The sequence below is a fragment of the Trichomonas vaginalis genome, chromosome II (genome assembly GCF_026262505.1).
Source record: "Trichomonas vaginalis G3 chromosome II, whole genome shotgun sequence".
NCBI lineage: Eukaryota > Parabasalia > Trichomonadida > Trichomonadidae > Trichomonas > Trichomonas vaginalis.
In genome coordinates, this window is record NC_067204.1 from 11,054,522 (window position 1) to 11,077,105 (window position 22,584).

At 28.5% G+C, this 22,584-nt stretch overlaps 5 protein-coding genes across 5 annotated transcripts, besides 13 other annotated features; all 5 read left to right on the top strand.

The window, feature by feature from the left end:
* Positions 1 to 2,199: 2,199 nt before the first annotated feature.
* On the top strand, positions 2,200 to 2,427 carry TVAGG3_0524510 (uncharacterized protein; the record flags this gene model as incomplete). Its single annotated transcript, XM_051237362.1, has 1 exon — positions 2,200 to 2,427. One exon carries the CDS (start codon positions 2,200 to 2,202, stop codon positions 2,425 to 2,427), a length of 228 nt encoding a protein of 75 aa, XP_051095186.1.
* Positions 2,428 to 2,995: 568 nt separating this feature from the next.
* Positions 2,996 to 3,040: a mobile genetic element.
* Positions 3,041 to 3,058: 18 nt separating this feature from the next.
* TVAGG3_0524540 (uncharacterized protein) lies at positions 3,059 to 3,640 on the top strand (the record flags this gene model as incomplete). The annotated part of the gene is made up of 1 exon (XM_051237363.1): positions 3,059 to 3,640. A coding segment is annotated over one exon (582 nt), but the record flags the coding sequence as incomplete, so codon positions are not given.
* Positions 3,059 to 3,986: a mobile genetic element.
* A 1-nt stretch (position 3,987) lies between these two features.
* Positions 3,988 to 4,032: a mobile genetic element.
* A 425-nt stretch (positions 4,033 to 4,457) lies between these two features.
* Positions 4,458 to 4,868: a mobile genetic element.
* A 2,211-nt stretch (positions 4,869 to 7,079) lies between these two features.
* TVAGG3_0524570 (uncharacterized protein) lies at positions 7,080 to 7,307 on the top strand (the record flags this gene model as incomplete). The annotated part of the gene is made up of 1 exon (XM_051237364.1): positions 7,080 to 7,307. The coding sequence occupies one exon, from the start codon at positions 7,080 to 7,082 to the stop codon at positions 7,305 to 7,307; it is 228 nt and encodes a 75-aa protein (XP_051095188.1).
* A 568-nt stretch (positions 7,308 to 7,875) lies between these two features.
* Positions 7,876 to 7,920: a mobile genetic element.
* An 18-nt stretch (positions 7,921 to 7,938) lies between these two features.
* Positions 7,939 to 8,866: a mobile genetic element.
* Position 8,867: 1 nt separating this feature from the next.
* Positions 8,868 to 8,912: a mobile genetic element.
* A 423-nt stretch (positions 8,913 to 9,335) lies between these two features.
* Positions 9,336 to 9,496: a mobile genetic element.
* Positions 9,497 to 11,703: 2,207 nt separating this feature from the next.
* TVAGG3_0524620 (uncharacterized protein) lies at positions 11,704 to 11,931 on the top strand (the record flags this gene model as incomplete). Its single annotated transcript, XM_051237365.1, has 1 exon — positions 11,704 to 11,931. The coding sequence occupies one exon, from the start codon at positions 11,704 to 11,706 to the stop codon at positions 11,929 to 11,931; it is 228 nt and encodes a 75-aa protein (XP_051095189.1).
* Positions 11,932 to 12,499: 568 nt separating this feature from the next.
* Positions 12,500 to 12,544: a mobile genetic element.
* An 18-nt stretch (positions 12,545 to 12,562) lies between these two features.
* Positions 12,563 to 13,491: a mobile genetic element.
* A 1-nt stretch (position 13,492) lies between these two features.
* Positions 13,493 to 13,537: a mobile genetic element.
* Positions 13,538 to 13,961: 424 nt separating this feature from the next.
* Positions 13,962 to 14,122: a mobile genetic element.
* Positions 14,123 to 16,329: 2,207 nt separating this feature from the next.
* TVAGG3_0524670 (uncharacterized protein) lies at positions 16,330 to 16,557 on the top strand (the record flags this gene model as incomplete). The annotated part of the gene is made up of 1 exon (XM_051237366.1): positions 16,330 to 16,557. The coding sequence occupies one exon, from the start codon at positions 16,330 to 16,332 to the stop codon at positions 16,555 to 16,557; it is 228 nt and encodes a 75-aa protein (XP_051095190.1).
* A 4,993-nt stretch (positions 16,558 to 21,550) lies between these two features.
* Positions 21,551 to 22,507: a mobile genetic element.
* Between the last annotated feature and the right edge of the window lie 77 nt (positions 22,508 to 22,584).

Here is a 22,584-nt window from a genome sequence, read left to right on the forward strand (position 1 = left end):
AATTTTATTAATTTATCTAAACTTTTATCCTCGTCTACAATTTAATCATCAATAATTATCTCTTGTTCTATTTCACTATTATATATATATATTTATATGATTTGATTTAAAAAAATAAATAAATAAATTAATAAATCATTTACTCAAATATATCAAAAGTTTTATTTTTATATATAAAGATAACTACTTTTAAAAAAAAATACCCTATATATTTTGCCATGTAAACTATTTTTGCCATGTAAACTTGTCACTTTTGTCAGAAGTGAAGTGAACCGAATTTTCATGCACAAAAGGAAAATCTTGCGTTGGTAGAGGATAAGAAATGTATTTAATGACATCAATAGTTTCTGTATCTGTAATTTGAGTTGAACCTTCAAAATGAACATAAACAGACTCTTCTCCGAAAAAGTCTTTACATGATTTTCTTAAAATTGTTTCACTTGTAATATATAAATTACTTCTTTTTCGAAATGCATTTTTTGGACCTTGATAAACATTAAATCTGCCTTTAATATAAATATTCATTCGATTTGGAATATCGGAAAAAGCAGTGGATGAAATTCTGATTGAAGTTATATTGTTTTGGAATGTAATACTTGTTAGAGACTCACAATTTCCAAATGCTTTATCTCCAATATAACTTACATACCCTAGAATTGTTATACTTATTAATGATGTGCATTCATAAAATACTTCATTATTAATTTTGGCTATCTTCAAAGGAATTGTAATACTGCTTAAAGACTTGCATGATTTAAATACGCCAACTCCAATTGTGTTTACACTATCTGGAATTGTAATACTTGTTAACGATTGGCATGAGTAAAATGCATAATTTTGAATAGTTGTTATTCTATCTGAAAATGTAATATTTGTTAATGATATGCAATATTGAAATGTATAAGACTTAATTTCATTTATTATTCCGAGAAATGTAATATTTATCAAATTTGAACAAGAAGAAAATGCATAATCTAAAACATCATTTACATTTTGCGGAATTATTATACTTATTAATGATTTACAAAATTTAAATGCATATGCACCAATAATTTTTGTACTATCTGGAATTTTAATACTTCTTAAAGATGAACAATTTTGAAATGTACCGGATTGAATTATTTCTATGTTTCCTGGCATTTTAATACTTGTCAAAGAATCACAATATGAAAATGCATCCTTTCCAATTTCTTTGACTTTATCATCAATTTGAATTGACAAAATTTTTGTACAATAAGAAAAGCATTCTTCTGAAATAGTTGTAACATAACTCGCAACAGTATATGCGCCGGAATATGCTTCAACAACTTTAATTAATGTTGAATTATCTGTTCTTGTATAAAGAGATTTAGTATCACTTGTAAAATTTGCATTTTCTTGATCAACTGTTATATTTTCTAAATTTTGACAGCATAAAAATACCGAAGAACCGATATCTGTTACATTTTTTGGAATGAAAATTGAAGTAAGATTTGTGCTTTTAAAGCATTCTTGATTTAATTTTTGTAAGCTAGAATTCGATGAAATATTTATTATTGTTAAGCCACTAAAGTAAAACGCCAAGCCAGAAATAAGATATACAGAATCCGGTAAATCTAATGATGTTAGATTTGGATCGTAAGAAAAGCAAGATATTCCAATTCTTTCAAGATTTGGTGGAAGTATAACTGTTTTCAAGTTTTTGCAGTTTTCAAAGACATGCGCATTGATAATCTTAAGCACTTTGCATTCACCGAGATCTGCTTTTTCAAGAGCTGTATTCTTAAAACTATATTCTCCAATTTTTGCAATTTGACTATTTTTGTCGAATCTAAGTGATGTTATTGAATCTTTACATTTCTTAAATGCATAATTATCTGGTTTTCCAATTTTTATTTCTGTAACTTGTTGAGGGATGAATACTTCTCCCCTAGAATCTGTTGAACATCCAGTGACAACTTGATTGTTATGTTCATATTCTAGATGTACACCACTAATGCCCGAACAAAAATGATAATAAAAAAACACGAGGAGATTTCTGTAAAAAAATAAACAGTATCGCACTTTTGTGGACAAAATGAAAAACCGATGAATTTTCCCATTTTAATTTGATAATCATAATATATAAGTATTTGTAATGCATGTTTTATCTTCTAATTAGTAAAATTACATTGCCCGCCAAAATCAATTTTTTATTGAAAAAAAAGTGGATAATAGGCATTGACTCCAGCTGCAGCATTGTTTGGATTCATTTCTATCACTAAGGATGAATATCCTAAGTGGCTTCCAGATCTTTTTGAAGAAGCAGAAATTAAATACCACGACAGACATCAGTTCTCCAGCATGTTGGAAGAATCAGTCAAGAACTTCTGGAAGAGACACCTTTACCATGATTTGCCTGAATTAGAACAATACAGATTCGCATTCTCTAATTCTTATTTCAGTTAAATATTTTTTATTTTTTATATTTCTATTTTATAATAAAAAAAATCATATTATTTATTTAATTATTTTTGATTAACGAATCAAGTTTTCTGACTTCTGCACTTTATCATTCAGCATTTGCTAATATATTCTCTTCAATTGCAAATATTCAACCATTGAATTCAGCAGAATCTAATATATTAAGGCTGAAACTTAGTAATACATCAGCGTGTTATAGTGTTATTGTCAAAAATTTCATTTTTCTCATTATAACTCTTTGAAGTAAATTAACTTAAGATATTTCTTCCTGAAGTTGTTCTTACTAAACTACTATGGAAACTCACAGTGTATTACAGTAGATTTTATATAATACACTTTTACAAATCACAAATTGAGCAAAATATGGGGAGATGTAGGAAAAAAATTGATTTTCTCATTTTTACCGCAGCTATATTTGAAATTATGAATCATTTATCTTCGAAATTGCTTGTGCAAAGTGTAACGTTTAATTGGAAAATCTTGCGTTGTAATGCATGAAAATTCGGTTCACTTCACTTCTGACACTTTACATATCGGATGTATTATCTAAGAATTATATTATAAAATAATAATTTTGTGTTTTATAAGTTTATTTGTATAAATTGATTCAAAAAAAATGGAAAGACAAGAAGTGGATCTGCCAAATGAAAATCAGATTTATATTACGGCATATCTTGAATATTCTATTGGCAAAAAGACAGCAGACCAAGTTGCAAAAGATTTGCACATAGGTAGAAAAAAATTATTATTAAAATGGCAAGAACTTGGTTTAAATCCAAAAAAGCTCGGAAGACCAGAAACTCCTCTTAGAACAGATTTGTTACCAACCATTCACGAAATAAAAGCTAAGTACAATCTAGGTTATAAAAAAGTTTTAGAGAGTTACATACATGATGACACAGTTTCATTTCACGATATGCTTAAATTATACGAAAAAGAGAATCTTTTCAAATTTCGGCGAGATCCAGAAAAAATTGATGAACATCCAAATCAGTATGTTTCCCAATACGTAAATCAGCAATGGCATACTGATTTAAAAAGCTTCAAAGAAGAGACAAATGGTACCAAGCATACTTATCATTTAATTGCCTTTATCGATGACAGATCTCGTTTTTGTATTTATTACGAAATTCTTCCCGATAAAACAATGAAATCAACTTCAAAAGCTTTACAAAATGCTATCGACTCTATCAAAATTATTCCATACGAACTTTTGACAGATAATGGATGCGAATTTACAGGAAAGGACTTCAAAAACGTTCTTCAAGTAAATGGCATTCAACACCATCGGACAGAACCTTACACACCACAGTTAAATGGTAAAATAGAACGTTTTTGGCAAACAATCTTTTCGGCTCGCCCAGATTTTATCGAAATAAGAGAATTTTTACCTCACGCAATAGAAGAATACAACACAGTATGGTTCATACAGCTCTTAAAGATCTTTTCGGTGGAAAACCTACTCCAAAATCAATTTGGGACCAGGGTCCTAAATGGACAAAGGACTTAAACCCAAATCCTGAGTTCGAAATACAGCCTCGTAACTAAAAATAAAGTAAAAATACGAATAAACATTTTATTATAATTTAAATAATTTTTTTATTCATAAAGTAATACGATATATAGCTAAGCTATGTAAGGATATTCTGATGCTGAGAGTTTAAGAACTTTAAATTACGTATAGAAAAAAAATTCATTTAATATTTTGTAACATTTTTTAAATTGATAGATAGTTAGATTTTGTAGGGGAAGGTAAGATTCTTTGTGGTAATAATGGTCGTTGAAATTAAAATGAATGTAAGATTTTGTGGAGAAATTGTATAAATTTGCATAGTGTTAGATTCAGAATAGGAGCATATGAGCCAGTGATTGTGTCTAATGTTTTTAAGGTGCTAATTGGAAGTAGAAAAGAAAAAAATTTGTTGCAATAACATCATATTGCAAAAAAGTTTTTAAAATATGATGTATGAATAAGAGTATGATTGGTATAGATTTGGGTTGTATAAATGTGATTGAACAATTGTTAATGGAAAGTTCAAAAACTTGGGTGCAATCAGAACTGATTGCACCCAAGTTTTTGAACTTTGTATAAGGAATTGTTGGCTATGATGTACTGATTCATGATCAGTACATCATAGCCAACAATTCCTTCGCAAACAGCGGGAAACTTTGTCTGAATAGTTTAACATTCAGACAAAGTTTCCCGCTGTTTGCGAAGGAATGGAAGGGTAAGAGGTATACATTATGAATATATACCTCTTACCCTTCCATTCCCTCGAGAAAGTTCAAAAACTTGGGTGCAATCAGAACTGATTGCACCCAAGTTTTTGAACTTTGTATAAGGAATTGTTGGCTATGATGTACTGATCATGAATCAGTACATCATAGCCAACAATTCCTTCCCAAACAACCCGAAATTTGTCTGATTCCACACTAATTTTATTAATTTATCTAAACTTTTATCCTCGTCTACAATTTAATCATCAATAATTATCTCTTGTTCTATTTCACTATTATATATATATATATTTATATGATTTGATTTAAAAAAATAAATAAATAAATTAATAAATCATTTACTCAAATATATCAAAAGTTTTATTTTTATATATAAAGATAACTACTTTTAAAAAAAAATACCCTATATATTTTTGCCATGTAAACTATTTTTGCCATGTAAACTTGTCACTTTTGTCAGAAGTGAAGTGAACCGAATTTTCATGCACAAAAGGAAAATCTTGCGTTGGTAGAGGATAAGAAATGTATTTAATGACATCAATAGTTTCTGTATCTGTAATTTGAGTTGAACCTTCAAAATGAACATAAACAGACTCTTCTCCGAAAAAGTCTTTACATGATTTTCTTAAAATTGTTTCACTTGTAATATATAAATTACTTCTTTTTCGAAATGCATTTTTTGGACCTTGATAAACATTAAATCTGCCTTTAATATAAATATTCATTCGATTTGGAATATCGGAAAAAGCAGTGGATGAAATTCTGATTGAAGTTATATTGTTTTGGAATGTAATACTTGTTAGAGACTCACAATTTCCAAATGCTTTATCTCCAATATAACTTACATACCCTAGAATTGTTATACTTATTAATGATGTGCATTCATAAAATACTTCATTATTAATTTTGGCTATCTTCAAAGGAATTGTAATACTGCTTAAAGACTTGCATGATTTAAATACGCCAACTCCAATTGTGTTTACACTATCTGGAATTGTAATACTTGTTAACGATTGGCATGAGTAAAATGCATAATTTTGAATAGTTGTTATTCTATCTGAAAATGTAATATTTGTTAATGATATGCAATATTGAAATGTATAAGACTTAATTTCATTTATTATTCCGAGAAATGTAATATTTATCAAATTTGAACAAGAAGAAAATGCATAATCTAAAACATCATTTACATTTTGCGGAATTATTATACTTATTAATGATTTACAAAATTTAAATGCATATGCACCAATAATTTTTGTACTATCTGGAATTTTAATACTTCTTAAAGATGAACAATTTTGAAATGTACCGGATTGAATTATTTCTATGTTTCCTGGCATTTTAATACTTGTCAAAGAATCACAATATGAAAATGCATCCTTTCCAATTTCTTTGACTTTATCATCAATTTGAATTGACAAAATTTTTGTACAATAAGAAAAGCATTCTTCTGAAATAGTTGTAACATAACTCGCAACAGTATATGCGCCGGAATATGCTTCAACAACTTTAATTAATGTTGAATTATCTGTTCTTGTATAAAGAGATTTAGTATCACTTGTAAAATTTGCATTTTCTTGATCAACTGTTATATTTTCTAAATTTTGACAGCATAAAAATACCGAAGAACCGATATCTGTTACATTTTTTGGAATGAAAATTGAAGTAAGATTTGTGCTTTTAAAGCATTCTTGATTTAATTTTTGTAAGCTAGAATTCGATGAAATATTTATTATTGTTAAGCCACTAAAGTAAAACGCCAAGCCAGAAATAAGATATACAGAATCCGGTAAATCTAATGATGTTAGATTTGGATCGTAAGAAAAGCAAGATATTCCAATTCTTTCAAGATTTGGTGGAAGTATAACTGTTTTCAAGTTTTTGCAGTTTTCAAAGACATGCGCATTGATAATCTTAAGCACTTTGCATTCACCGAGATCTGCTTTTTCAAGAGCTGTATTCTTAAAACTATATTCTCCAATTTTTGCAATTTGACTATTTTTGTCGAATCTAAGTGATGTTATTGAATCTTTACATTTCTTAAATGCATAATTATCTGGTTTTCCAATTTTTATTTCTGTAACTTGTTGAGGGATGAATACTTCTCCCCTAGAATCTGTTGAACATCCAGTGACAACTTGATTGTTATGTTCATATTCTAGATGTACACCACTAATGCCCGAACAAAAATGATAATAAAAAAACACGAGGAGATTTCTGTAAAAAAATAAACAGTATCGCACTTTTGTGGACAAAATGAAAAACCGATGAATTTTCCCATTTTAATTTGATAATCATAATATATAAGTATTTGTAATGCATGTTTTATCTTCTAATTAGTAAAATTACATTGCCCGCCAAAATCAATTTTTTATTGAAAAAAAAGTGGATAATAGGCATTGACTCCAGCTGCAGCATTGTTTGGATTCATTTCTATCACTAAGGATGAATATCCTAAGTGGCTTCCAGATCTTTTTGAAGAAGCAGAAATTAAATACCACGACAGACATCAGTTCTCCAGCATGTTGGAAGAATCAGTCAAGAACTTCTGGAAGAGACACCTTTACCATGATTTGCCTGAATTAGAACAATACAGATTCGCATTCTCTAATTCTTATTTCAGTTAAATATTTTTTATTTTTTATATTTCTATTTTATAATAAAAAAAATCATATTATTTATTTAATTATTTTTGATTAACGAATCAAGTTTTCTGACTTCTGCACTTTATCATTCAGCATTTGCTAATATATTCTCTTCAATTGCAAATATTCAACCATTGAATTCAGCAGAATCTAATATATTAAGGCTGAAACTTAGTAATACATCAGCGTGTTATAGTGTTATTGTCAAAAATTTCATTTTTCTCATTATAACTCTTTGAAGTAAATTAACTTAAGATATTTCTTCCTGAAGTTGTTCTTACTAAACTACTATGGAAACTCACAGTGTATTACAGTAGATTTTATATAATACACTTTTACAAATCACAAATTGAGCAAAATATGGGGAGATGTAGGAAAAAAATTGATTTTCTCATTTTTACCGCAGCTATATTTGAAATTATGAATCATTTATCTTCGAAATTGCTTGTGCAAAGTGTAACGTTTAATTGGAAAATCTTGCGTTGTAATGCATGAAAATTCGGTTCACTTCACTTCTGACACTTTACATATCGGATGTATTATCTAAGAATTATATTATAAAATAATAATTTTGTGTTTTATAAGTTTATTTGTATAAATTGATTCAAAAAAAATGGAAAGACAAGAAGTGGATCTGCCAAATGAAAATCAGATTTATATTACGGCATATCTTGAATATTCTATTGGCAAAAAGACAGCAGACCAAGTTGCAAAAGATTTGCACATAGGTAGAAAAAAATTATTATTAAAATGGCAAGAACTTGGTTTAAATCCAAAAAAGCTCGGAAGACCAGAAACTCCTCTTAGAACAGATTTGTTACCAACCATTCACGAAATAAAAGCTAAGTACAATCTAGGTTATAAAAAAGTTTTAGAGAGTTACATACATGATGACACAGTTTCATTTCACGATATGCTTAAATTATACGAAAAGAGAATCTTTTCAAATTTCGGCGAGATCCAGAAAAAATTGATGAACATCCAAATCAGTATGTTTCCCAATACGTAAATCAGCAATGGCATACTGATTTAAAAAGCTTCAAAGAAGAGACAAATGGTACCAAGCATACTTATCATTTAATTGCCTTTATCGATGACAGATCTCGTTTTTGTATTTATTACGAAATTCTTCCCGATAAAACAATGAAATCAACTTCAAAAGCTTTACAAAATGCTATCGACTCTATCAAAATTATTCCATACGAACTTTTGACAGATAATGGATGCGAATTTACAGGAAAGGACTTCAAAAACGTTCTTCAAGTAAATGGCATTCAACACCATCGGACAGAACCTTACACACCACAGTTAAATGGTAAAATAGAACGTTTTTGGCAAACAATCTTTTCGGCTCGCCCAGATTTTATCGAAATAAGAGAATTTTTACCTCACGCAATAGAAGAATACAACACAGTATGGGTTCATACAGCTCTTAAAGATCTTTTCGGTGGAAAACCTACTCCAAAATCAATTTGGGACCAGGGTCCTAAATGGACAAAGGACTTAAACCCAAATCCTGAGTTCGAAATACAGCCTCGTAACTAAAAATAAAGTAAAAATACGAATAAACATTTTATTATAATTTAAATAATTTTTTTATTCATAAAGTAATACGATATATAGCTAAGCTATGTAAGGATATTCTGATGCTGAGAGTTTAAGAACTTTAAATTACGTATAGAAAAAAAATTCATTTAATATTTTGTAACATTTTTAAATTGATAGATAGTTAGATTTTGTAGGGGAAGGTAAGATTCTTTGTGGTAATAATGGTCGTTGAAATTAAAATGAATGTAAGATTTGTGGAGAAATTGTATAAATTTGCATAGTGTTAGATTCAGAATAGGAGCATATGAGCCAGTGATTGTGTCTAATGTTTTTAAGGTGCTAATTGGAAGTAGAAAAGAAAAAAATTTGTTGCAATAACATCATATTGCAAAAAAGTTTTTAAAATATGATGTATGAATAAGAGTATGATTGGTATAGATTTGGGTTGTATAAATGTGATTGAACAATTGTTAATGGAAAGTTCAAAAACTTGGGTGCAATCAGAACTGATTGCACCCAAGTTTTTGAACTTTGTATAAGGAATTGTTGGCTATGATGTACTGATCATGAATCAGTACATCATAGCCAACAATTCCTTCCCAAACAACCCGAAATTTGTCTGATTCCACACTAATTTTATTAATTTATCTAAACTTTTATCCTCGTCTACAATTTAATCATCAATAATTATCTCTTGTTCTATTTCACTATTATATATATATATATTTATATGATTTGATTTAAAAAAATAAATAAATTAATAAATCATTTACTCAAATATATCAAAAGTTTTATTTTTATATATAAAGATAACTACTTTTAAAAAAAAATACCCTATATATTTTTGCCATGTAAACTATTTTTGCCATGTAAACTTGTCACTTTTGTCAGAAGTGAAGTGAACCGAATTTTCATGCACAAAAGGAAAATCTTGCGTTGGTAGAGGATAAGAAATGTATTTAATGACATCAATAGTTTCTGTATCTGTAATTTGAGTTGAACCTTCAAAATGAACATAAACAGACTCTTCTCCGAAAAAGTCTTTACATGATTTTCTTAAAATTGTTTCACTTGTAATATATAAATTACTTCTTTTTCGAAATGCATTTTTTGGACCTTGATAAACATTAAATCTGCCTTTAATATAAATATTCATTCGATTTGGAATATCGGAAAAAGCAGTGGATGAAATTCTGATTGAAGTTATATTGTTTTGGAATGTAATACTTGTTAGAGACTCACAATTTCCAAATGCTTTATCTCCAATATAACTTACATACCCTAGAATTGTTATACTTATTAATGATGTGCATTCATAAAATACTTCATTATTAATTTTGGCTATCTTCAAAGGAATTGTAATACTGCTTAAAGACTTGCATGATTTAAATACGCCAACTCCAATTGTGTTTACACTATCTGGAATTGTAATACTTGTTAACGATTGGCATGAGTAAAATGCATAATTTTGAATAGTTGTTATTCTATCTGAAAATGTAATATTTGTTAATGATATGCAATATTGAAATGTATAAGACTTAATTTCATTTATTATTCCGAGAAATGTAATATTTATCAAATTTGAACAAGAAGAAAATGCATAATCTAAAACATCATTTACATTTTGCGGAATTATTATACTTATTAATGATTTACAAAATTTAAATGCATATGCACCAATAATTTTTGTACTATCTGGAATTTTAATACTTCTTAAAGATGAACAATTTTGAAATGTACCGGATTGAATTATTTCTATGTTTCCTGGCATTTTAATACTTGTCAAAGAATCACAATATGAAAATGCATCCTTTCCAATTTCTTTGACTTTATCATCAATTTGAATTGACAAAATTTTTGTACAATAAGAAAAGCATTCTTCTGAAATAGTTGTAACATAACTCGCAACAGTATATGCGCCGGAATATGCTTCAACAACTTTAATTAATGTTGAATTATCTGTTCTTGTATAAAGAGATTTAGTATCACTTGTAAAATTTGCATTTTCTTGATCAACTGTTATATTTTCTAAATTTTGACAGCATAAAAATACCGAAGAACCGATATCTGTTACATTTTTTGGAATGAAAATTGAAGTAAGATTTGTGCTTTTAAAGCATTCTTGATTTAATTTTTGTAAGCTAGAATTCGATGAAATATTTATTATTGTTAAGCCACTAAAGTAAAACGCCAAGCCAGAAATAAGATATACAGAATCCGGTAAATCTAATGATGTTAGATTTGGATCGTAAGAAAAGCAAGATATTCCAATTCTTTCAAGATTTGGTGGAAGTATAACTGTTTTCAAGTTTTTGCAGTTTTCAAAGACATGCGCATTGATAATCTTAAGCACTTTGCATTCACCGAGATCTGCTTTTTCAAGAGCTGTATTCTTAAAACTATATTCTCCAATTTTTGCAATTTGACTATTTTTGTCGAATCTAAGTGATGTTATTGAATCTTTACATTTCTTAAATGCATAATTATCTGGTTTTCCAATTTTTATTTCTGTAACTTGTTGAGGGATGAATACTTCTCCCCTAGAATCTGTTGAACATCCAGTGACAACTTGATTGTTATGTTCATATTCTAGATGTACACCACTAATGCCCGAACAAAAATGATAATAAAAAAACACGAGGAGATTTCTGTAAAAAAATAAACAGTATCGCACTTTTGTGGACAAAATGAAAAACCGATGAATTTTCCCATTTTAATTTGATAATCATAATATATAAGTATTTGTAATGCATGTTTTATCTTCTAATTAGTAAAATTACATTGCCCGCCAAAATCAATTTTTTATTGAAAAAAAAGTGGATAATAGGCATTGACTCCAGCTGCAGCATTGTTTGGATTCATTTCTATCACTAAGGATGAATATCCTAAGTGGCTTCCAGATCTTTTTGAAGAAGCAGAAATTAAATACCACGACAGACATCAGTTCTCCAGCATGTTGGAAGAATCAGTCAAGAACTTCTGGAAGAGACACCTTTACCATGATTTGCCTGAATTAGAACAATACAGATTCGCATTCTCTAATTCTTATTTCAGTTAAATATTTTTTATTTTTTATATTTCTATTTTATAATAAAAAAAATCATATTATTTATTTAATTATTTTTGATTAACGAATCAAGTTTTCTGACTTCTGCACTTTATCATTCAGCATTTGCTAATATATTCTCTTCAATTGCAAATATTCAACCATTGAATTCAGCAGAATCTAATATATTAAGGCTGAAACTTAGTAATACATCAGCGTGTTATAGTGTTATTGTCAAAAATTTCATTTTTCTCATTATAACTCTTTGAAGTAAATTAACTTAAGATATTTCTTCCTGAAGTTGTTCTTACTAAACTACTATGGAAACTCACAGTGTATTACAGTAGATTTTATATAATACACTTTTACAAATCACAAATTGAGCAAAATATGGGGAGATGTAGGAAAAAAATTGATTTTCTCATTTTTACCGCAGCTATATTTGAAATTATGAATCATTTATCTTCGAAATTGCTTGTGCAAAGTGTAACGTTTAATTGGAAAATCTTGCGTTGTAATGCATGAAAATTCGGTTCACTTCACTTCTGACACTTTACATATCGGATGTATTATCTAAGAATTATATTATAAAATAATAATTTTGTGTTTTATAAGTTTATTTGTATAAATTGATTCAAAAAAAATGGAAAGACAAGAAGTGGATCTGCCAAATGAAAATCAGATTTATATTACGGCATATCTTGAATATTCTATTGGCAAAAAGACAGCAGACCAAGTTGCAAAAGATTTGCACATAGGTAGAAAAAAATTATTATTAAAATGGCAAGAACTTGGTTTAAATCCAAAAAAGCTCGGAAGACCAGAAACTCCTCTTAGAACAGATTTGTTACCAACCATTCACGAAATAAAAGCTAAGTACAATCTAGGTTATAAAAAAGTTTTAGAGAGTTACATACATGATGACACAGTTTCATTTCACGATATGCTTAAATTATACGAAAAAGAGAATCTTTTCAAATTTCGGCGAGATCCAGAAAAAATTGATGAACATCCAAATCAGTATGTTTCCCAATACGTAAATCAGCAATGGCATACTGATTTAAAAAGCTTCAAAGAAGAGACAAATGGTACCAAGCATACTTATCATTTAATTGCCTTTATCGATGACAGATCTCGTTTTTGTATTTATTACGAAATTCTTCCCGATAAAACAATGAAATCAACTTCAAAAGCTTTACAAAATGCTATCGACTCTATCAAAATTATTCCATACGAACTTTTGACAGATAATGGATGCGAATTTACAGGAAAGGACTTCAAAAACGTTCTTCAAGTAAATGGCATTCAACACCATCGGACAGAACCTTACACACCACAGTTAAATGGTAAAATAGAACGTTTTTGGCAAACAATCTTTTCGGCTCGCCCAGATTTTATCGAAATAAGAGAATTTTTACCTCACGCAATAGAAGAATACAACACAGTATGGGTTCATACAGCTCTTAAAGATCTTTTCGGTGGAAAACCTACTCCAAAATCAATTTGGGACCAGGGTCCTAAATGGACAAAGGACTTAAACCCAAATCCTGAGTTCGAAATACAGCCTCGTAACTAAAAATAAAGTAAAAATACGAATAAACATTTTATTATAATTTAAATAATTTTTTTATTCATAAAGTAATACGATATATAGCTAAGCTATGTAAGGATATTCTGATGCTGAGAGTTTAAGAACTTTAAATTACGTATAGAAAAAAAATTCATTTAATATTTTGTAACATTTTTTAAATTGATAGATAGTTAGATTTTGTAGGGGAAGGTAAGATTCTTTGTGGTAATAATGGTCGTTGAAATTAAAATGAATGTAAGATTTGTGGAGAAATTGTATAAATTTGCATAGTGTTAGATTCAGAATAGGAGCATATGAGCCAGTGATTGTGTCTAATGTTTTTAAGGTGCTAATTGGAAGTAGAAAAGAAAAAAATTTGTTGCAATAACATCATATTGCAAAAAAGTTTTTAAAATATGATGTATGAATAAGAGTATGATTGGTATAGATTTGGGTTGTATAAATGTGATTGAACAATTGTTAATGGAAAGTTCAAAAACTTGGGTGCAATCAGTTCTGATTGCACCCAAGTTTTTGAACTTTGTATAAGGAATTGTTGGCTATGATGTACTGATCATGAATCAGTACATCATAGCCAACAATTCCTTCCCAAACAACCCGAAATTTGTCTGATTCCACACTAATTTTATTAATTTATCTAAACTTTTATCCTCGTCTACAATTTAATCATCAATAATTATCTCTTGTTCTATTTCACTATTATATATATATATATTTATATGATTTGATTTAAAAAAATAAATAAATTAATAAATCATTTACTCAAATATATCAAAAGTTTTATTTTTATATATAAAGATAACTACTTTTAAAAAAAAATACCCTATATATTTTTGCCATGTAAACTATTTTTGCCATGTAAACTTGTCACTTTTGTCAGAAGTGAAGTGAACCGAATTTTCATGCACAAAAGGAAAATCTTGCGTTGGTAGAGGATAAGAAATGTATTTAATGACATCAATAGTTTCTGTATCTGTAATTTGAGTTGAACCTTCAAAATGAACATAAACAGACTCTTCTCCGAAAAAGTCTTTACATGATTTTCTTAAAATTGTTTCACTTGTAATATATAAATTACTTCTTTTTCGAAATGCATTTTTTGGACCTTGATAAACATTAAATCTGCCTTTAATATAAATATTCATTCGATTTGGAATATCGGAAAAAGCAGTGGATGAAATTCTGATTGAAGTTATATTGTTTTGGAATGTAATACTTGTTAGAGACTCACAATTTCCAAATGCTTTATCTCCAATATAACTTACATACCCTAGAATTGTTATACTTATTAATGATGTGCATTCATAAAATACTTCATTATTAATTTTGGCTATCTTCAAAGGAATTGTAATACTGCTTAAAGACTTGCATGATTTAAATACGCCAACTCCAATTGTGTTTACACTATCTGGAATTGTAATACTTGTTAACGATTGGCATGAGTAAAATGCATAATTTTGAATAGTTGTTATTCTATCTGAAAATGTAATATTTGTTAATGATATGCAATATTGAAATGTATAAGACTTAATTTCATTTATTATTCCGAGAAATGTAATATTTATCAAATTTGAACAAGAAGAAAATGCATAATCTAAAACATCATTTACATTTTGCGGAATTATTATACTTATTAATGATTTACAAAATTTAAATGCATATGCACCAATAATTTTTGTACTATCTGGAATTTTAATACTTCTTAAAGATGAACAATTTTGAAATGTACCGGATTGAATTATTTCTATGTTTCCTGGCATTTTAATACTTGTCAAAGAATCACAATATGAAAATGCATCCTTTCCAATTTCTTTGACTTTATCATCAATTTGAATTGACAAAATTTTTGTACAATAAGAAAAGCATTCTTCTGAAATAGTTGTAACATAACTCGCAACAGTATATGCGCCGGAATATGCTTCAACAACTTTAATTAATGTTGAATTATCTGTTCTTGTATAAAGAGATTTAGTATCACTTGTAAAATTTGCATTTTCTTGATCAACTGTTATATTTTCTAAATTTTGACAGCATAAAAATACCGAAGAACCGATATCTGTTACATTTTTTGGAATGAAAATTGAAGTAAGATTTGTGCTTTTAAAGCATTCTTGATTTAATTTTTGTAAGCTAGAATTCGATGAAATATTTATTATTGTTAAGCCACTAAAGTAAAACGCCAAGCCAGAAATAAGATATACAGAATCCGGTAAATCTAATGATGTTAGATTTGGATCGTAAGAAAAGCAAGATATTCCAATTCTTTCAAGATTTGGTGGAAGTATAACTGTTTTCAAGTTTTTGCAGTTTTCAAAGACATGCGCATTGATAATCTTAAGCACTTTGCATTCACCGAGATCTGCTTTTTCAAGAGCTGTATTCTTAAAACTATATTCTCCAATTTTTGCAATTTGACTATTTTTGTCGAATCTAAGTGATGTTATTGAATCTTTACATTTCTTAAATGCATAATTATCTGGTTTTCCAATTTTTATTTCTGTAACTTGTTGAGGGATGAATACTTCTCCCCTAGAATCTGTTGAACATCCAGTGACAACTTGATTGTTATGTTCATATTCTAGATGTACACCACTAATGCCCGAACAAAAATGATAATAAAAAAACACGAGGAGATTTCTGTAAAAAAATAAACAGTATCGCACTTTTGTGGACAAAATGAAAAACCGATGAATTTTCCCATTTTAATTTGATAATCATAATATATAAGTATTTGTAATGCATGTTTTATCTTCTAATTAGTAAAATTACATTGCCCGCCAAAATCAATTTTTTATTGAAAAAAAAGTGGATAATAGGCATTGACTCCAGCTGCAGCATTGTTTGGATTCATTTCTATCACTAAGGATGAATATCCTAAGTGGCTTCCAGATCTTTTTGAAGAAGCAGAAATTAAATACCACGACAGACATCAGTTCTCCAGCATGTTGGAAGAATCAGTCAAGAACTTCTGGAAGAGACACCTTTACCATGATTTGCCTGAATTAGAACAATACAGATTCGCATTCTCTAATTCTTATTTCAGTTAAATATTTTTTATTTTTTATATTTCTATTTTATAATAAAAAAAATCATATTATTTATTTAATTATTTTTGATTAACGAATCAAGTTTTCTGACTTCTGCACTTTATCATTCAGCATTTGCTAATATATTCTCTTCAATTGCAAATATTCAACCATTGAATTCAGCAGAATCTAATATATTAAGGCTGAAACTTAGTAATACATCAGCGTGTTATAGTGTTATTGTCAAAAATTTCATTTTTCTCATTATAACTCTTTGAAGTAAATTAACTTAAGATATTTCTTCCTGAAGTTGTTCTTACTAAACTACTATGGAAACTCACAGTGTATTACAGTAGATTTTATATAATACACTTTTACAAATCACAAATTGAGCAAAATATGGGGAGATGTAGGAAAAAAATTGATTTTCTCATTTTTACCGCAGCTATATTTGAAATTATGAATCATTTATCTTCGAAATTGCTTGTGCAAAGTGTAACGTTTAATTGGAAAATCTTGCGTTGTAATGCATGAAAATTCGGTTCACTTCACTTCTGACACTTTACATACATTGGAATAATTTTGATAGGAGCGATAGCATTTGTTTAAAGCTTTTTGAATTGATTCATTGTTTTATCGGAAGAATTTCGTAATAAAACAAAAAAACGAGATCTGTCATCGATAAAGGCAATGTAACACACCTGAATAAGTATGCTTGTACGCGATTTTCTCTTCTTTGAAGCTTTTTTAAATCAGTATTTCCATGCTGATTTAGCGTATTGGGAAACATACGCTGAATTGATGTTCATTCAATTTTTTCTGGATCTTTCGCCGAAATTTGAAAAGATTGCTCTTTTTCGTATAATTTAAGCAATATCGTGAAATGAAACTGTGTCATCAGTGTATGTCTCCTCTAAAACTTTTTTATAACCTAGATTGTACTTAGGCTTTTATTTCGTGAATGGTTGGTAACAAATCTGTTCTAAGAGGAGTTCTTGGTCTTCCGAGCTTTTTGATTTAAACCAAGTTCATTGCCATTTTAATAATAATTTTTTCTACCATTGTGCAAATCTTTTGCAAACTGTTGGCTGCTGTCTTTTGCCATTATAGAATATTCAAATATGCGCGTAATATAAATCTGATTTTCATTTGGCAGATCCACTTCTTGTCTTATCCATTTGTTTTTGAAATCAATTTATACAAATAAACTTATTAAAAACACAAAATTATTATTTATAATATAATTCTAGATAATACATCCGATATGTAAAGTGTCCAGAAAGTGAAGGTGAACCGATAATTTCATGCATTACAACAAGCAAGATTGTGCCATTAAACGTTACACTTGTGCACAAAGCAAGTTTCAAAGAATAAATGATTCATAATTTAAAATATAGCTGCGGTTAAAAATGAGAAAAATCAATTTTTTTGCCTACATTCTCCCATATTTTGCTCAATTTGTGATTTGTAAAAGGTGTATTTATATAAAATCGATACTGTAATACACTGTGGTGTCCATAAGTAGTGTTAGTAAGAACAACTTTCAGGCAAGAAATATCCTTTAAGTTAATTTACTTCAAGAGTTATAAATGAGAAAAATGAAATTTTTGACAATGAAAACACTATAAACACGCTGATGTATTACTAAGTTTTCAGCCTTATATATATTAGATTCTGGCGAATTCAATGGTTGAATATATTGCAATTGAAGGAATATATTACAAATTGCCTGAATGATTAAAGTGCAGAAGTCAGAAAACTTGATTCGTTAATCAAAAAATAATTAAATAAATAATTATGAGTTTTTTTATTATAAAATAGAAATATAAAAAATAAAAAATATTTAACTGAAATAAGAATTAGAGAATGCGAATCTGTATTGTTCTAATCAGGCAAATCATGGTAAAGGTGTCTCTTCCAAGTTCTTGACTGATTTCTTCCACATGCGGAGAACTGATGGTCTGTCGTGGTATTTAATTTCTGCTCTTTCAAAAAGATCTGGAAGCCACTAAGGATTTCATCCTTAGTGATAGACAATGAATCCAAAAACAATGCTGGCAGGCTTGGAGTCAATGCCTATTATCCACTTTTTTTCAAGTAAAAAATTGATTTTGGCGGGCAATGTAATTTTACTAATTAAGAAGATAAAACCATGCATATTACAAATTACTTATATTATATTATTCAAATTAAAATGGTAAAATTCATCGGTTTTTCATTTTGTGCACAAACAGTGCGATACTGTGTTATTTTTTTTACAGAAATCTCCTCGTGTTTTTTTATTATCATTTTTTTCGGCATTAGTGGTGTAAACATCTGAATATGACATAACAATCAAGTTGTCCACTGATGTTCAACAGAATTCTAGGGGAGAAGTATTCATCCTCAAAACAAGTTACAGAAATAAAAATTGGAAAACCAGATAATTATGCATTTTAAAGAAATGGTAAAGATTCAATAAATCACTTAAGATTCGACAAAAATAGTCAAATTGCAAAAAATTGGAAGAATATAGTTTTAAGAATACAGCTCTTGAAAAAGGCAGATCTCGTTGAATGCAAGTGCTTAAGAATTATCAATGCGCATGTCTTTGAAAACTGCAAAAACTTGAAAACAGTATATATCCCCAAATCTTGAAAGAATTGGAATAATCTGCTTTCTTACGCATCCAAATCTAACATCATTAGATTTACCGATTCTGTATATCTTAATTTCTGGGCTTGGCGTATTTACTTTAGTGGCTTAACAATAATAAATAATTTCATCGAATTCCCTAGCTTACCAAAAATTAAATCAAGAATCTTTGAAAAGCACAAATCTTACTCATAATTTTCATTCCAAAAAAGAACCAGATATCGTTCTTCGTATTTTTATTGCCTGTCAAAAATTAGAAAATATAAGATTGATTCAAGAAAATGCAATGATTTTACAAGTGATTAAACTTAAATCTTTTTTTCTTTTATTACAAGAACAGATAATTCAACATTATTAAAGTTGTTGAAGCTAATTCCGGCGCATAATACTGTTTTGCGAGTTATGTTACAATATTTCAGAAGAAATGCTTTTCTTATGTATCAAAAATTTTGTCAATTCAAAATTGATACTAAAGTCAAAGAAATTGGAAAGGATGCAATTTTCATATTGTGATTTCTGGTTGACAAGTATTAAAATGCCAGGAAACCATAGAAATATTCAATCCGGACATTTCAAAATTGTTCATCTTGTAAGAAAGTATTAAAATTCCAGATAGAACAAAAATATATTGGTGCATATGCATTTAAATTTTGTACATCTATTAATAAGTATAATAATTCGCCGCAAAATTGTAAATGATGTTTTAGATTTATGCATTTTCTTCTTGTCAAAATTTGATAAATATTTACATTTCTTCAGAATAATAAATGAAATTAAGTCTTATACATTTCAATATTGGCATATCATTAACAAATATTACATTTTCAGATAGAATAACAAACTATTTCAAAATTATGCATTTACTCATGCCAATGCGTTAACAAGTATTTACAATTCCAGTATAGTGTAAACCCAATGGAGTGGCGTATTTAAATCAATGCAAATCTTTAAGCAGTAATTACAATTGCCTTTGAAGATAGCCAAAATTAATAATGAGAGTATTTTGAATGCACATCATTATATAAGTATAAACCAATTCTAGGGTATGTAAGTTATATTGGAGATAAAGCATTTGGAAATTGTGAGTCTCTAACAAGTATTCAATTCCAAAACAATATAACTTTCAATCAGAATTTCATCACTGCTTTTTGCCATATCAAATCGAATGAATATTTATATTAAAGGCAGATTTAATGTTTATCAAGTCCCAAAAATGCCATTTCGAAAAAAGAATAATTTTATATTATTACAAGTGAAACAATTTTAAGAAAATCATGTTAAAGACTTTTTCGGAGAAGAGTCTGGTTATGTTCTTTTGAAGGTTCCAACTCAAATTAGCAGATATCAGAAACTATTTGATGTCATGTAAATACAATTTCTTATCCTCTACCAACGCAAGATTTCCTTTTGTCATGAAAAATTCGGTTTCACGTCAACTTCGACAAAAGTGAAAAGTTTACATGCGCAAAAACATAGTTTATACATTGCAAAAATATATAGGGTATTTTTTTTATAAAAGTAGTCTATCTTTATATATAAAAATAAAATTTGATATATTTGAGTAAATGATTTATTAATTTATGTATTTTTTAATCAAATCAATATAAATATATATATATATAATAGTGAAATAGAAACAAGAGATAATTATTGATGATTACATTGTAGACGAGGATAAAAGTTTAGAATAAAATTAATAAAATTTAGTGTGGAATGCAGACAAAATTTCGGGTTGTTTGGGAAGTGAATTGTGCCTATGATGTAGCTGAATTCATGATTCAGTAGCATCATAGCCAAACAATTCCTTATACCAGAAGTTCAAAAACTTGGGTGGCAATCAGAATCTGATTGCACCCAAAGTTTTTTGAACTTTCATTAACAATTGTTCAATCTACATTTATACAGACCGCAAATCTGATACCAATCATACTTCATTATTCATACATCATATTTTAAAAAACTTTTTTGCAATAGATGTTATCTGCAAACAAATTTTTCTTTTCTACATTCCCAATTAAGCACCTTAAAAACATTATGACCACAATCACTGGAGCCCCTCCCAATATGCTGCCTATCTGAATCTAACACTATGGCAAATTTATCAATTCTCCACAAATCTTACATTCATTTTTAATGTTCAACGACCATTATTACCACAAAGAATCTTACCTTCCCCTACAAAATCTAACTATCTATAATTTAAAAAATGTTACAAAAATATTAAAATGAATTTTTTTCTATAACGTAATTTAAAGTTCTTAAAACTCTCAGCATTCAGAATATCCTACATAGTTAGCTTATATATCGTATTACTTTATGAATAAAAAAATTATTTAAGATTATAATAAAATGTTTATTCGTATTTTTACTTTATTTTTAGTTACGAGGCTGGTGTATTGTTCGCAACTCAGGATTTGGGTTTAAGTCCTTTGTCCATTTTAGGACCCTGTCCCAAATTGATTTGGATAGGTTTTGCCACCCGAAAAAGATCTATTAAAGAGCTGTATGAACCCAATACTGGTGTGTATTCTTCTAATTGACGTGAGTAAAAATTCTCTATTGCGATATAAAATCTGGGCGAGCCGAAAAGATTGTTTGCAAAAAACGTTCTATTTTACCATTTAACGTGGTGTGATAAGGTTCTGTCCGATTGGTGCTTGAATGCCATTTACTTGAAGAACGGCCTTTTTTGAAGTCCTTTCCTGTAAGAATCGCATCCATTATCGTGTCAAAAGTCTCGTATGGAATAATGTTTGATAGAGTCGATAGCATTTTGTAAAGCTTTTAAAGTTGATTTCATTGTTTAATTATTCGGGAAAAGTAATTTCGTAATAATTACAAAAACGAGATGCTGTCATCGATTAAGGCATAAAATTGATAAGTATGCTTGGTTACCATTTGTCTCTTCTTTGAAGCTTTTTTAAATCAGTAATGCAATTGCTGATTTAGCGTATTGGAAACATACTGATTTGGATGTTCATCAATTTTTCTGGATCTGCGCCGAAAATTGAAAAGATTCTCTTTTTCGTATTAATTAAGCATATGTGAAATGAAACTGTGTCACATGTATGTAAAATCTTAAACTTTTTTATACCTAGATTGTACTAGCTTTATTTCGTGAATGGTTGGTAACAAATCTGTTCATAAAGGCGGAGGAGTTTTCTGTCTTCGAGCTTTTTGGATTTAAACCAATTCTCTCCATTTTAATAATAATTTTTTTTACCTAATGTGCAACATCTTTGCAAACTTGGTCTGCTGTCTTTTGCCATAGAATATTCAGATATGCCGTAATTATAAATCTGATTTCATTTGGCAGATCCCACTTTGTCTTTTCCATTTTTTTGAATGCAATTTATAAAAATAAACTTATAACACACAAAATTATTATTTTATTAATATAATTTAGATAATACA